Raw genomic sequence first — 17,340 nt, 5'->3', positions numbered from 1 at the left:
GAACCTCCCATTCAGCAACTTCTGAAGACTTCCACATCTGCAAGGAAAAGGACACTGCTTATTATGAAGCTCGACACTTACCAACTCCGTTCTTTTTTATGCAGTTGGAGCCTGCATTTTGGGAATTTGTGCCGTGCGCCTGCAGAATTTCATATTGCCAATGTTATGGTCGCTCTTGCCTGTTGATGTATCAAATTAACACTGCGCCTCAGACCAGCTGGTGCCACCGCCTTCAGCTGCACTTTCTTAGCCCCATAGAGTAGAGATCAGCTCTGAACCCTCTGCCCTTTTCCATAACTAATGCCCCTGAAGCCTTACTGGATTCAGAGTGCCGTCCTTGCGATGACGACTTCTTTTCTTCTCAAGGTGTCTCCTCTACTGTGTATCCCCAAGACTTCAGCCTAGACTGAACTTAAGGATTCACTTCTTTAACTTTGTTATGTTGGCAAAGCACCACTGTTGATTCACCAAGCCACATTGGGGCAACAGCTTGTCCATTGGATTAGTCTCCAAGGAACAGCCATGACAGCAACCACTCCAGAATAAAATCACTTCCAACCAGCTTCTGATTTCGTCACCATCCTCTCTCTCCATAGCATGTTGATAATAGCATCTACAACAACAAAAATCCCGCTATTTCTGCTGCACCTTCTAATGCCTGGAAATGAAATATATTGCTCCTTTCTTCCCTTTCCCTCTCCTTACCCACCTAGAGTATGCTGGGCTTCAAAAATTGATCATTTATCAGAATATTGAAAGCTACAAAGATGCTGGTGGGGAATGTCAAAGGAGAAGAAATGAGGAATTCCCATTCGAAGAAACACAGATATTTGCAGTGATGAAAATCTAGAAAGTACAGAATTTACTTTGAGAAGTAAGAACAGGAGTAGAATAACAAGTGGGACAAATTTGAATGTGCAGAGTGTGGAAATGTGGAATAGGTGAGGCAGTGTCTGATTTGCTGATCACGGATTCACCTCAGTAGCTGGGCTTTCTTCAATATGTGTGCATAATCAAACCTACAGTAGTAGTGAATATGCAAATTGCTATCAAATCAAATGTTTAATTTGTTTTATACAGAGGATAGAGGGCTTGATTCAGATTGCCAAATAGAGTAAAGGTTTGAACACACTAGGTGATTTTATAAACAATATTGCCGATAAGAACACATCATTACGTCAGTTTTGTTTAATCGTCTAGTGTGTATGCACTAGATCATTAACAATGCACGCTCCCGTGGGTCAATAACGATATTCCCAGTCGTCTGTACTTACAGTACAATCTGGGGATATAGTTAGCGATGCCATGCTGCCGAATGCAGCATGGCCCGCTCTAAAACGCCGTCGTTCATAGTTGCCGGCATCAGCAAGTGTATGCGCACTTACAGATGCCGGCACCCCTGCCAGGTCCCGCCACTGACTATATCGCTGGGTACAAACATCATTTAGTGTGTACCCAGCTTGAGAGCAAGTAACTAAGCATCTTGGTAAAACCATGCTGCACTGCAGGCGGGCAGATGTATAATGTGCAGAACGATTAAGATTTGGGAGGGGTGTGTCCAAACTCAATTCTAAATTGAAGTGTAAAAATAAAGCTGTCCAGCATTTGTGGGCTACATCCCCAAAAAAATAATGTATCTATATTCAACCCTTACATTGCAACATTGTTTGCTCAGGTACATAGTTACAGTACTTGGCTCTATGGTATTCTATTCCCAAATCTGAATCAAGCCCACAGTACTGTACACTATCATATTCTATTCCCAAATCTGAATCAAGCCCAGAGTACTGTACACTATCATATTCTATTTCCAAATCCGAATCAGGCCCAGAGTACTGTACACTACTGTACTGTACACTGCATGAGCCTTAGGTGGCTACTGGATATCAAATAATATGAAGTCATCTTATTGTTATGCATCCCTAATGACAAATATAACTTTCACAGTCTAAGGTAGTTTTTTATAGTCATGACAGTATATTACATATTATCTCTCAATAAAAATAAATAAAATTATATATAAATGTATAGATTTTTCGTTTGTTAAGTGAGTTTTTTGGCACAATCGATTCAGGCTTCTGACAATATTCTCTCCTAATATATACATTATCCCAGGATCAGTAGAGATGTAGGTATCAGATTAATGACTCAAGAGAATTATCACTTCATTTTCTAATGTGTTTTTTTTTGTAGAAAGAATATTCAGTTTCATTATATTTTGGGGTTTAGGGTAGAATACAGTAAATCTGTCTTTACATTCTCTTTTTTTTCATATGGCCTTTAAAAGACATGTAAATATTTTTTTTTCACAAATACATTTCCTTAATTAATCTCTACAATATGTATTGATTTAAAAAGTTTCAAAATAAAGGCTCTTTAAAAAAGTTTTTATTCACATATTTTTATTTTAATCCAGTGCAATCACCCTGCCTTCCTCCAAATATGACAATTCTTTGTATTGACAGAATAATTTATCATTATTACAAAAATGTTATTTCATGAAAAATTGCTAAATTACTATTAGTTAAAATTCATAGGAATATACTAACATTCATTTATATATACATTTTGCATTGATGTGCTCATATACAATTCAAGTAACATTGTAAATAAATACAAGCTTAAACAAAAAGTATATTTTAGAAATTATTAAAAAGAAAAGGAAAATCCATCACACAATATTGAATATTGGTACAGCTATATGTATACATTATTCTCAACAAAATTGTGTCTTTAGAATTTTCAGAATGGAATGCAATTGAATGCTTGAGAAGGTACCAAAAAATGCATTTTGGTTTAGGAAGTAACTCCATATCATCAATTATCATTACTTTATAAATTGGTAACAGAAAATGATCACAATACCATTACAAAAAATAAATGCTACAAGTACATACAAATGTATGTAGTAGTGCCCTTTACATCTATACCAAGTGTTTTTAAATCAGGACATAATACATATGCAATAAAATGCAAACAACACGACTTGTGCATTCTTATCGCCGAATTGTTCACATGTACAGTATTTAATTATCGTAACAAGTTGTATTGAGCATTTGCTATTAACTGTATAATGAATTTACCATAATTAAATCAGTTTTTAAGGTAAAAACATTCATGTTTGCAATAAACCCCAAACATGAAGGACCTTGTTCAGGGAAAAGCTCACTCATACATCAGCCTGGAGCCCCATGATGCTTCGGAACTCATAGCCTTGAGTTGAAATATAAACTCCTGCAGATTCAGGCTGTTGATGTACAGAAGTCTATTGGACAACTTGTATTAATTCCCATCCAACTCAAGCTACAGGTGGTAAGAGTCACTGACAAAAGTGCAGGTCCTCCAGAGGTCAATTTTGCACCCATTTATTAAAGAAAGTGTTTGGATTTGAAGATGAAGATTGGGGGCATGCAAAATTCTACAGAAGTGAGGTGCTGGGTGATTTGGGGCCTGATAATAGGCTAGGCACTATAAATTACATTCATGTAGAAAAACAAGGATTGGTTATGAGAGACAACACTGGATTGTTGGCTAAAGCAGAGCCATTCCCCAGAAAAAAGGAAGGCAAGGTGGAAACCAGGCACTGGCCTATACTGTCTTTGGGATGACTTTTGCATCTTCAAGTCACACTGTACATGGGAAAACACATTTCTGTCAATGCATTAACAAATGCTATAAGGTAAGGCATTGGCACAAATCGATGGCCTCTTACTAATGTATTTAGTTTAAGATAAAAATGAATCTACATGGAGCAGAATTTTAAAACAAAAACGGTTGAATTTAATGACGGGGTTGTCAACCTTGCACATTCCCAGCTTGACCTCCATAATGTTCTGCAGATAATTCTTTTAGAGGTAAGTCTAGAAGAAAGACTATGTAATGGTTGTTACTGGTAAGGCAGGTAATGGAGCACATTTGCACAAAATGCTCTGCACTCCAGTATACTTTACAGGTTGTAAACAACCTTCTGTGGCAGGGGCATGCGGCATGTCTACAGTATATTCTGTGTGTGACTGCGGGTGCATCTGCATGCAAAATGCACGTTACAGGGTCAGCGGCTGTGACACTAACGTAGCGTTTCACATGCAGATGCATCCGCAGTCACACAGAATATAGGCATGGCGCGAGTAGAAGGGCAAGGAGGCTAGATGTATGAGGACACATCTGTAGATAGCACCAAATTATTCCAGCCCAGATCTACAGTAAGCTGGGTAAAACGGTGAGGAGCTACATTGTAGCAATACTACACTAATCCAATTAAGACAAATGAAATATAAAAACATTGTATGCAAATTAAAGGTTGGTCTAATATCAATTTCTATTTTGTTCCTTGATGTGTTACAGTTACATACTTTCAACATCGCATGAACCCAATAGAAAATAAGAACATGCTCACTGCACCAGAGTGCCACCTTTATTCACGTACTTGAGGTTCGATGTGCAACATCTGAAAATATTGACCATTTTCATTACTAAAACTCTGAAAGGAATGGCTTTTTGAAATGTGATTTAATTGGAATATATGTTCATTTAACAACAAAAGAAGGCTTCAATTAAAAAAATAAAGGATATTATTTGTAGGCACGAATATAAACACTCCTAGCCTATATACATCTGCAATTCAATAAAGTTTTATTAAAATTATAATATACCTAAGTTTGGGATTAAATATTTTGTGCAAAAGGGCATTACATTCAAATACAAATAGTAAGCTTAACAAAAAAGAACCATAACATGTAAATGGGTCCAAATTTTCAAACTAACTTTTTTCTCTCACACAGTATACACGAGTTTCAAAAAATGTGACATTAAGAACAATTATGAATTTGTGGTTTGTAATGCAATTCTACTTACAAAAGACAATATATGTATTTAATTTAAAAGACAACACTACAGACTATATGATTTCTTTTTCAGAAATAGTTTGCCAGTGTTTTTTGAGGTGAAATGGAAGATACATCTGAAGGAGTATTCCTGTGGTGTGCACATCATTATCAAATCTATATATTAACACGTCAAACTGGAATGGTTAAGGTGCCTACACACTTGGCGATGTGCTCACGATCCGACATCGTGTACGATTTCCCTTGAACTCTCCCCCAGTAGCTCCCTGGCAGTCGTGGGCACGATTTGGTGTAAAAAGTGTCCAATGTGACAAACAATCTATGGTGCATCCTTAACTTTTTCCAGTGCATTGTGTCCCACATTGGCAGATCTGCCCTACAGCACGGCAGATCTGAAGATGAGATGTATGACCTGCGGGGATGAGTATCGGCATCATGATCGTGAGTGGACACTCACGATTTGGGCATATTTTACACGATTTGTTGTCACGATGCGTCGGAATCGGCCAAATCGTGTAAAATATCGTTAAGTGTGTAGGCACCTTTAGATTTCATTGTTCTGTATTTTTTATTTTCTTACTGAGCCCAAAATAAAACAAACCCACATATCAGTAGCTAAATTAAGTATTTGTAGTTGGCTCCAACTTAGTGTCATGGGGTCAGGAAGGATGTGCCAGAATAATCTATGGTAACAGACTAACAAAACAAGTTAAAATGGGCATAATAATGAAGTGAACACTATGGCCCCGATACACAGATGTACGCTAATGCCGGCACAGCTGCGAATTTGTACGCAGCTGCTATATGAAAATATGCCACAGCCGCCAGGAGATTTCCTGAGACGCCCACCTGTGGCTTTGCACTTGCGTAAAATGTAGAAGCATCTGAAACAAAGACGCAGCCTCGGTCGCAGATCATTCAATTGTTGCAGTACTTAGTCTACGGTTGCGTAGAATGCCCATGGGAATTGAGACGCTGGAGCCATATTCCTTGCTCATGGGATCGCAGTCTCAGGTTGAGGTGCCCCGAAATGGTCGCAACACGCATGCATTCACTGCCGCCACTCCTCGTTACCTCCCCCATATGCTCCTGTTACTCACACTGCGAATATAGAGCCACTGAGTAACTATGGTAATGGTCCCGGACGCATGGGCATTGCTCTGTTTTTATTATTTATTACATGTTGGTGTTCCATGATGCAATGATCTGAGTGACAGGCGTGTCACAATACCAAAAGGATGGGAACCAATGTCTTATTTGCTATACATTTCTTTGCAGGTCATGAAAAAATAAGATATTCTATATTGCCACATCCTTATGCTTTGTAAATAGAGGAGAAACCATAGAATTATCTCTTATGTACAAGTTAATTGAGAACTGGCATTCTAGACAAATTAGTACAAAACCTATGTAAATAAGTGATTTAAGATGAATGGGAATATGAAAAGCTAGAGGCGTTGTGTTGAATAACAGAGTTCATAGTGGCTAAGTAGTGATAAAATCATCAATAAGAATAGCACCCAACATACAAGTGATCCTTTATAAGGACACCTCAGGGAATGTGACAAGGAACTAGAAAAGATATATTTCAAATAGCAGCCAATTTCATGAGAACACATGGAAACTTCAGCAAATGACCGACAATGCATGAACTCACAGGAAACGTTTGAGGTTAGAATGCTATCGCAGTGCTTTCTCGTGTATGTACTGTATGCTAGTAATCACTGCACAAACTGTGGGGGACATATAGTGAAGTTGGTGCACATTAATAAGGTGTAATAAGGTAATCTACAGTATATAAGTTTCAGCTACACTACAAAAATGATACAATAATTGGTTTGCTATGGGTTACATTACCTATCTTCAAGGCACCAGTTTCCATAAATTTGCTCATTTTATGTTTTAGATGACTCCATCCCTGGCACCAGGCAATGGCTTTTAGAACATACACTTCAATGGAAAACATTCTCTTAAGGAAAAATGTTATCTAACAGCAAGTTGCCCTCTCTGGAATCCAGAGTGCATTATCTTCCCATTCCCCAGTAACACCACACATGGTTTGTGATTCAATTAGTAGCAGGTTTAAGGAGTGAACCACTTCCGTAGACTATCAGACATTGAGATCAGCAACAGGGTAAATTTGTCTGTAGGTACCCATATCTGCTTGGATATTGTAAAAACACGATCTGCCATTGGTCGCCAAGTATTGTGATGCAAAAACCCTATCCAAGATGTCCCCGCTAACCACAGTATTCTAGGAGGACAATGGAATACAGGTGGTTTAATTTCAGTAAAGAAGGCGCAAGTAGCGTCCTCATCAGCAAAGTTGCACATAAAATAAATAAAAGGACAATAAAGTATATTTAAAAAAAATAATAATTGTTTTGTGCTGTTAGCCATCTTCCACAAATCCCCCCCTCCTTCCATCCATTATGATCAATCTTTTTCAGTGTTTGGACACTTCTAAAATAATACCCAGTGCCAATTTTATTGAGAGTTAAAAAGAAAAAATATTGGCACATTAGTTACAGCAGCTTTTCATTCCGATGCAATAGGCAGCAGATCCAAATCACACACGCCTCTTGTGTTGAAGATTTATTGCACACTACCATGGCTATCCTGTTTTGGAGAAGTTACTGAAAACTGCAGTGTTTTGCCATGGTGTGTGTATCATCAAGTGAGTGACAGGCGTCTAGTCTCTAGAGCTTTGGGCTGTGCAACACGATACAGTACTTCCGCTTTGGACAAACATCTTCAGCCAATAATCCATTCAGTGTAGAAATGAAGGCAGCTCAGTCTCATAATGCAGTGTTTGAGAGTACCTTAACATTTCCATTCTTCTGTCGTGAAACTCGAATTCCTCTTTTGTACTTAAATCTACAGGGGAGAAAAACATGGGAATAAAAAATTGACCCAAGAAAAAGCTTTTTTCATCTCAATTAATCGCACACAACTACACAAGGCCCACCTGCGGTTAGAGAAGTGTTTAGTAAGATTTTGTTTTTGTATTTTTGTCTATTCCTACATGTGAGCATCTGATGCTATTCCCTGGCATCACCTATTAATAGAACTAGCTGCCAGCTAGGATAGTCCATCTCCTTCCTCCTTAAATATCTCAGTGATGTGCAAGAGATGAAGATTAATAAAAACATTGTGCTCCTAGTCAAAAGCAGGCTGTGCTGGAAACCAGGGCATGAGACTGAGGGGTCTATTTACTAAGCCTTGGATGGAGATAAAGTGAATGGAAATAAAGTACCAGCCAATCAGCTCCTGTCATTTTTCAACCATAGCCTGTGACATGGCAGTTAGGAGCTGATTGGCTGGTACTTTATCCCCGTTCACTTTATCTCCATCCAAGGCTTAGTAAAGAGACCCCTGAGAGACATAGAATAAGAATTAGCAATGCACAGAAGAATTACACACCCGTTTACTCTGAGCATCTCTTCTATGGTGTCTGGCAGTGGCATGCCATATGTTTCTGGGAGAAATAAGGTAAAAATGCCAACAAGGACTGTGAGACTGCCCATCAATACAAAAGGCAAATGTCTGTCATAGGCACCTAAAGGGAAAAAAAAAATAACCAAACATAAAAATGATTTACAATGTGAATGGCAACTACAGTACTACTATATTACCACAGATAAAACAGTGCAGAGTAACATAACTAATTATTGCACACAGTATTAAAGGAATAAAAATACACCATTAATAATATACATTCATAACAAATGGGCAAACATGAACCCAGCTATCATATAGTCAGAAATGAGGAGCGATCTACTTCCAATGTAACAGTTGTGTCTTCACATTGGCGTTATTCAGAAGGTTCTGAACTCTTTGTAAGAACATGAAATAGCAAGAATCCAATGTTACTACTCTAGCACCAACATTGAACAGCTTTAAATCAAAGTATATAAATGGTTAGCAAACTGTCATTTACACCTAGTAATATCTATACGAGTCACATCATCATCAAGTTTGTTCATAGTTCAATAATTTTAAAGACGCCTCACCAAGGTAAACAAAATAAGGGGATAAAATGCTGCCCAATCTGGATGCCATAGAACTGGCACCAAGTCCCATGTTCCTCACTACAGTAGGGTAAAGCTCGGCAGTGTACACGTAAACGATGGAGAACGCAGACGTGATTCCAAATTTCCCAAGCATGACCAGCACGATGGACAGGATGTTCAGTCCTGCAATGAAACATACATCACATTGTAGAGTAGTTTAACTTGATGCTGCACATATTGGGGCTGATTCTGAGATGGGAGCAAAGTAAACAAGAGCTAGTAACCTTACACATTGGTAAGACCATACTGCACTGCAGGTGGGGCAGATGTAACACGTGTAGAGAGAGTTACATTTGGGAGTGGCGTGTCCAAATTGACGTCTAAATTGTAGTGTAATAATAAAGCTGTCCAGCATGTGTGGGCTACATGAAAAGCAATCAGTATTTACCCTGCATGCAAAAATAATAAATATTCACCCCTTGTATTGCTACATGGTTTGTTCCAGGTACACAGTCACATGCTTTTTTTTTTTTGCTTTGCTCCCAACTGAGAATCAGCCCCATTGTATCTATATCAGCCACATAGGACATGAAAATTGTGTCTAATGTGTTTATGTTCATTCAAAAATAAATAAAACAGTTATACAAAACAATTAGTGAATAACAATGTTGAGAGGAAAAATTCCCGTTACCTTGAGGCACGAGCTGTATGAAGAGAAGCACTACTCCTCCGAGGAACAATGTGCCAGATGTGGAGTACCTGCGAGAGAATCTGCGGAGGAGCACCCAGGCTATGACATACGCAGGGACTTCAATGATGGCAGACAGGAAGCAGTTTATATACGGGTCACCGTGCAAATTGGGAGTGTTAAGTGATAAGCCAAAGTATCCCACTGATATTATCATCCTGCAAAGGAAAAAATATATTATACGGAGTAATCCCATAAGCCTGTCAGCAATTACAATAGCGTTTTCCCTTTTTTTTACTATTCATTCTCAATATAGTTCTCTAATTATAAGTAATTATATTTTACTTATATCCACCTCTAACAAGCAAGATACACAACACAACACTGAGCACCCTGCTCAAAACTTGCAGGGAAATGATTTCTTAGGAATGCAGACCTGTGTGCCAAGCAGCTACTCTAGTGTGTGTAGATTGCGCTATATATGCCAACATACATGAGCCACTGTAATGGGGTCTAATAACTATTACAGTATTGCAGGGAGATCAGGAGAATGAGGTTTTCTGCAGATCCTGCATTTCTGTGCCAAACTGCCACCATGCTAGCTGAGACAGGGAGAAAATATTATAATGCTAAATGGGGGGGGGTATCAAACAGATTTGAGTACTGGGATAATAATTAATTTGGGAGAAAAAACCCTTTAAACTATTAGTAGAAACAAGTGACATTATAGGAGTATGCAACAAATACTTCCATTTTGTTTACATGATGGGTACACTTACAGTACATAAAAATAAAGACATTATCAATACAATCAATACAGACAGCTAACATTGTTATAAAGGCTGACTAGGATGGTCTTACATAACATTTGCACAAGTGATAAAAGGTTAAATCTACAGTCTGTGTCTGCCCATACACCTTCCATTACCTACCAACAAGCCCATACACCTTCTGTTACCTACCAACACGCCCATACACCTTCCGTACCTACCTACACATACACCTTCTGTTACCTACCTACACATACACCTTCTGTTACCTACCTACCAGCCCATACACCTTCCGTTACCTACCAACAAGCCCATACACCTTCTGTTACCTACCTACACATACACCTTCTGTTACCTACCAACAAGCCCATATACCTTCTGTTACCTACCAACAAGCCCATACACCTTCCGTTACCTACCAACAAGCCCATATACCTTCTGTTACCTACCTACACATACACCTTCTGTTACCTACCTACCAGCCCATACACCATCCGTTACCTACCAACAAGCCCATACACCTTCTGTTACCTACCTACACATACACTTTCCGTTACCTACCTACACATACACCTTCTGTTACCTACCAACAAGCCCATACACCTTCTGTTACCTACCTACCTACCTACCTACACATACACCTTCCGTTACCTACCTACCAGCCCATACAGCTTCTGTTATCTCCTTACCAGCCCATGCACCTTCTGTTACCTACCAGCCCATACACCTTCTGTTACCTACCTACACATACACCTTCTGTTACCTACCTACCAGCCTATACAGCTTCCAATACCTATCTACCAGCCCATGCACCTTCTGTTACCTACCAGCCCATACACCTTCTGTTACCTACCTACACATACACCTTCCGTTACCTACCTACCAGCCCATGCACCTTCTGTTACCTACCAGCCCATACACCTTCTGTTACCTACCTACACATACACCTTCTGTTACCTACCTACCAGCCTATACAGCTTCCAATACCTATCTACCAGCCCATGCACTTTGTTACCTACCTACCAGCCTACACAGTTTCCAATACCTACCTACCAGCCCATGCACCTTCTGTTACCTACCTACCAGCCCATACACCTTCTCTTACCTACCTGCACATACACCTTCCATTACCTACCTACCAGCCCATACAGCTTCCATTACCTACCTACCAGCCCATGCACCTTCTGTTACCTACCTACTAGCCCATATACCTTCTGTTACCTACCTACACATACACCTTCTGTTACCTACCTACCAGCCTATACAGCTTCCAATACCTACCTACCAGCCCATGCATCTTCTGTTACCTACCTACCAGCCCATACAGCTTCCGTTACCTACCTACCAGCCCATGCACCTTCTGTTACCTACCTACCAGCCCATACACCTTCTGTTACCTACCTACACATACACCTTCCGTTACCTACATACCAGCCCATACAGCTTCCGTTACCTCCCTACTAGCCCATGCACCTTGTTACCTACCAGCCCATACACCTTCTGTTACCTACCTACACATACACCTTCTGTTACCTACCTACCAGCCTATACAGCTTCCAATACCTATCTACCAGCCCATGCACCTTCTGTTACCTACCTACCAGCCCATACACCTTCCGTTACCTACCTACCAGCCCATGCACCTTCTGTTACCTATCTACCAGCCTACGCACCTTCCGTTACCTACCTACCAGCCCATGCACCTTCTGTTACCCACCTACCACCCCATGCACCTTCCATTACCTACCTACCAGCCCATACACCTTCTGTTACCTACCTACACATACACCTTCTGTTACCTACCAGCCTATACAGCTTCCAATACCTATCTACCAGCCCATGCACCTTCTGTTACCTACCTACCAGCCCATACACCTTCTGTTACCTATCTACCAGCCCATGCACTTTCTGTTACCTACCTACCAGCCTATACAGCTTCCAATACCTACCTACCAGCCCATGCACCTTCTGTTACCTACCTACCAGCCCATACACCTTCTGTTACCTACCTACACATAAACCTTCCGTTACCTACATACCAGCCCATACAGCTTACGTTACCTACCTACCAGCCCATGCACCTTCTGTTACCAACCTACACATACACCTTGTTACCTACCTACCAGCCTATACAGCTTCCAGTGCCTACCTACCAGCCCATGCATCTTCTGTTACCTACCTACCAGCCCATACACCTTTTGTTACCTATCTACCAGCCCATGCACCTTCTGTCACCTACCTACCAGCCTATACAGCTTTCGATACCTACCTACTAGCTCATGCACCTTCTGATACCTATCTACCAGCCTACACACCTTGCGTTACCTACCTACCAGCCCATGCAACTTCCGGTACCTACCTACCAGCCTATACACCTTCCGTTACCTACCTACCAGCCCATACACCATCTGTTACCTACCTACACATACACCTTCTGTTACCTACCTACACATACACCTTCTGTTACCTACCTACCAGCCCATACACCTTCCGTTACCTACCAACAAGCCCATACACCTTCTGTTACCTACCTACAAGCCCATACACCATCTGTTACCTACCTACACATACACCTTCTGTTACCTACCTACCAGTCCAAACACCTTTCATTACCTACCCATACACCTTCTGTTACATACCTACCAGCCCATACACCTTCTGTTACCTACCAGAGTAAGATGGATAGAAATGTTATGATACGGATGTTCCTGGTTCTCAGCAGGTCAAAAAATGTGTAAGTCTTCTGAGACTGGCGCTTCAGATCTTCTAACTATGAAACCAAACATGGAAAATCAAGATTTAGGTGTTAAGTCAGTTACTTATAATATCATTGCAATAATTTCGGTTTTTATGATCTTTTTTTTTTTTCAAAACATTTTATTAGATTTTCATAAGAAAATTGAACAAAGTACAAAGAACAAAGTAATACATTTTACATATATCTAGTCAAGGCTTAAATGGATATTGGATACATAGATATACAATATCCAAGCACAGATTCTTTTGATAAATAATAATACAGAAATAATACTAACATAAATGGGATCATACTTAAGAAGACACAAAGAAGGGGGGGTGGAGAGACGGTTCGTAAACAAGTACATATGGTATACTTCCTACATCTCAATCATGTGGCTAGTCGATTACTCTAAGATTTTGAGTGTGAAATAGTCTTGACAGTTCCGACTATGAGACCTTAGAGTCCAGCTGTCTATTCAAAAACCAGGAGGTGGGTTCAAATAATTTGTAAATATGTGTTTGAACTGACACATCTAAAGCTACGATATAATGTTCCCATTTTTTGTGGAATCTGATAATACCCTTCTCTATGTCAGGGATGGTAGCTCGTCTTTCAAAATATATGATACGAAGAAGGATGTTTTTCACCTCAGCCAGAGAGGGCGTAGACTTCTTAATCCAGAAATTCAAGATTAACTTCTTCGTAACAGTAAGAATAACAGTTAATACAGGAATAATCTCTCTTCCCAACACACCTACGTCCCATACCGACAAGATTACGAGCAAACATGCTATTGGGTCTCTAGACAGATTTAAGTTAAAGATTTGATTGATATAATTAATGATTTTATGCCAAAATACCGCTATCTTCCCACATTGCCAAAAGTTGTGAAAGAATGTAGCTCCCTGCATTCTACATTTTGGGCATTTACCAGTTTCTTCTGGAACCATATGTGCTCTCCCAAATTTTACCATACCGTGAAGTTCTAAGATACATATTATAATGTTTAAGTCTGTAAAGACTAGTATGAGAGACAGAAAAAATAGTCTGCATCGGGTCAGGTGTCTCATCCTCAGACGTAGGTTTGGGCAATGAGTTAATGAAATGTCTAATCTGTAAATACATGAAAAAGTGTCTGTCCAATAACGTAAATTTATTTTTTAATTCAGAGAAAGGCATCAAGACCCCACCTGGATCAAAAACATCTCTGATTGATGCAATTCCAGCCTCCTTCCACCTCTTATACATAGCGTTTTGTAGACCCGGTAGAAAGGCTGGGTTTCCCCAAAAAGTCGTAAATCTGGAAGAACATGGATTTCTTTGTAATTTAATATTGGTATACCTCCAGGATTGATATGTATTAAAAAATAAAGTGCTAGAGAATATCTGAGCTGGGATGTCTTTCTTGGGTGAGTGAAGCAGTGCACTGGGGGAATATGGGGAAAATAGTTCTACTTCTAAGTCAAAATTCACAAAGATAGACCGACCCCAAAACCAATCCAATATATATCTGAAAAGTGTTGCCCTGCTAAATGATTGTAAGTCCGGTAGATTTACCCACCCTCAGAACAGGGCAGTTGCAGTTTAGAATAAGCTATCCTCGGTTTTTTTTCATTCCATATAAATTTGGAGAATATGGAGTCCACATGAGACACATCTTTTTTTTTGAGACTCAAGGGAAGCATTTGCAGTAAATATGACAGCTTAGGAAAGGCTATGCTTTTAATTACAGTGGTTCTGCCCAACAGAGATAGAGGCAAGTTTATCCATCCGGATAATATCTCAGAGATATTTGTCAGAATGGATTTAAAGTTGACAGTGTATAAGTCAGTTAACGACCGAGGAATCTGTATTCCTAGGTATGTCAGAGTAGTCATAACCACTGGGAACAGGGACAGTTTCAGGTGAAGACCAAATCCTGTTACATCTCCTGATATAGGCAACAATTCAGACTTGGAATAGTTTACTTTGTATCCAGCAAATGCCCCAAAGTCAGCAATTAAAGAGATGATTGCTGGAACCGATACATTGGGATTAGATATAATAAGAGCATGTTGTCAGCGAACAACGCCAATTTAGCTTCTATCTTGCCCACTACAATACCCGTAAAGAGCGAGGAATTTTGAAGGGCGATCGCCAGGGGCTCCAAAGCCAGCGCAAAAAGTAAAGGTGACAATGGACATCCCTGGCGAGTACCCCTCTCTATACAAAATGGGGAGGACAAAAACCCGTTACCTATCACCTGTGTCATAGGGTCGGAATATAAATTAGCTATCAAAATAAACAAACTGTGCTGGCGCCCCAAACCTTTGCAATGACTCGAACAAGTGGTCCCAAGTAACTAGGTTTTCGGCGTCTAGTGATAAAATTACATTGGTATCGTGGCAACCGGATGATTCCACCGACTGTATGATCTATAGTACTTACCTAATATTTGCAACGGACTGGCGGCCGTGGATGAATCCAGTTTGATCGGAATGGATAATGGACGGCAAGATCAATTTGAATCTGTTCGCTAATAGTTTTGTGCAAATTTTATAGTCCGTATTTAGTAATGATATCAGACGGTACGAACTGGGGAGTTCTGGATCACGGCCCGGCTTTGGCAGAACTCTGATAAAGGCAGAGTTAAAATACCGTGAAGGGCTATTGCCCAGTAACATAGAATTATAAACCTCAGTGAGGGTCTCAGAAATTTTAGAGAAAATCATGTAAACATCATTGGAGAGGCCATCATTGGAGAGGCCATCGGGACCTGGGGCTTTATCACGTTTTAGAGAGGATATCACTGCCATGATTTCGTCAGTAGTCACTGGTTTTATCAATGATAAGGCCGGATCTGAGGATATGACGTGCACATGAATGTTGCACCAAAAAGCCTTTTTCTTTGACTCATCCACGACCGGACTGGAATATAATTGTGAATAGAATGACCTAAGAATATCCGTGATATCTGTATTAGATTAGATCTGACTAAATTACCATCATTGCTTTTTAAAGCTTTAATAACTGTGGGTGGGTGATGCCCTTTTAATAAATTAGACAGTAATCTGCTGGCTTTATTTCCATGACTATAGAATCTCGATTCCTTGTTAAATGTATATTTTGACTCCATCGTGGACAAAACATTGTCGAACAGGGATTTTTGATGGTAATATGACTGTTTGGATATCGGGTCAGGATTGCTTTTGAATTCATGGTATGCGGAACTAAGTTTCACCTGAGACTCCAAGTAATCTGATCCCATTTGTTTTTCTCTATGTTTGCAATAAGAGGAAATTACACCCCTTATCACAGGTTTAGAAGCCTGCCAGAATAGGAGCGGATTAGCATGTTCACAGTCTGAGTTATTAAGTTTAAAATCATTCCACGCTGACTCTAGCATATTACGGAACTTTATGGAACTAGACAAATAACATGGAAATGCCACTGACGAATAGGGCCCCTATCAGTATTGATTGAGATCTGCATCCAACACAGAGCATGATCTGATACATGAATTGGTTTGATCTTAGAGTCTATCACCCTGGAAAACAAACAATTGGAAAGCAATAGATAGTCAATGCGCGAAAGGGTGCCATGAGTCGCAAACAGGCATGTAAATTCCCGGCCTACAGGATGGCACGCCCTCCACACATCCACCAATCCCAGCTGGTCAGATATATAGGGTATACCAATTTTTTGGGGGGGAGGAACGTGTAGACATGGTAATTCTGTCTAGCACACTAAAGGCAACTAAATTGAAGTCTCCTCCAAGAATAAGTGAGGCATCTGAATAAGCATGTAGTTTGGAAAGGATATGCAAGAAGAATGTTAGTCTGTGTGTTGGGGGCATAAAGATTACATAGCATAAATCTAGAAGCATTAATTGACGCATCAGCAATGATATAATGACCATGTGGGTCAGTAGTGGTCATGTGAAGAAGTGTATTAAGATTTTTATTAACTAAAATGACTACCCCCCTAGCCTTAGAAGTATATGTAGAGGAGGCCAAAACCGACCAACCCAGCATATTTCGTTTCATTACTTCAGGAGGGAGAAGATGCGACTCCTGCAGAAAAACCACATCCAGTTTGAGTTTTTTCAAATACAGGAGGATTTTCTTCCTTTTAATCGGGGAATTGATCACGCCTACGTTCCAGGTACCATAAATAAGACTAGTCATAATGATTTATAAAGGAAGTGCAATAACCACTGAACCATATTAGCATTATCATGTAACAAATACACCATGGAAGTCAGATCATGAAACAAACAAGACAAGACACATGAGGGAAAAAAATA

General features: G+C 39.8%; 1 protein-coding gene across 2 annotated transcripts in view; it reads right to left on the bottom strand.

The window, feature by feature from the left end:
• Positions 1-2,397: 2,397 nt before the first annotated feature.
• The window catches only part of LOC148526401 (organic cation/carnitine transporter 2-like), a 63,283-nt gene continuing 48,340 nt past the window's right edge, over positions 2,398-17,340 (bottom strand). For both annotated transcript variants that reach the window (XM_088470387.1, XM_088470388.1), the window contains 5 exons: positions 12,985-13,085; positions 9,549-9,763; positions 8,858-9,040; positions 8,268-8,403; positions 2,398-7,721 (listed from right to left, as the gene is read on the bottom strand). In XM_088470387.1, coding sequence (XP_088326513.1) covers positions 7,643-7,721; positions 8,268-8,403; positions 8,858-9,040; positions 9,549-9,763; positions 12,985-13,085 — 714 coding nt within the window. In that variant the 3' untranslated portion in view covers positions 2,398-7,642. The remainder of the gene's footprint in view (positions 7,722-8,267; positions 8,404-8,857; positions 9,041-9,548; positions 9,764-12,984; positions 13,086-17,340) is intronic.

The sequence above is a fragment of the Taudactylus pleione genome, unplaced genomic scaffold, assembly GCF_031769625.1.
Source record: "Taudactylus pleione unplaced genomic scaffold, aTauple2 ptg000099l, whole genome shotgun sequence".
In the NCBI taxonomy this organism is placed as follows: domain Eukaryota; kingdom Metazoa; phylum Chordata; class Amphibia; order Anura; family Myobatrachidae; genus Taudactylus; species Taudactylus pleione.
The sequence above is the reverse complement of the archived record's forward strand: the minus strand, read 5'-3'. Positions and strand labels throughout refer to the sequence as shown.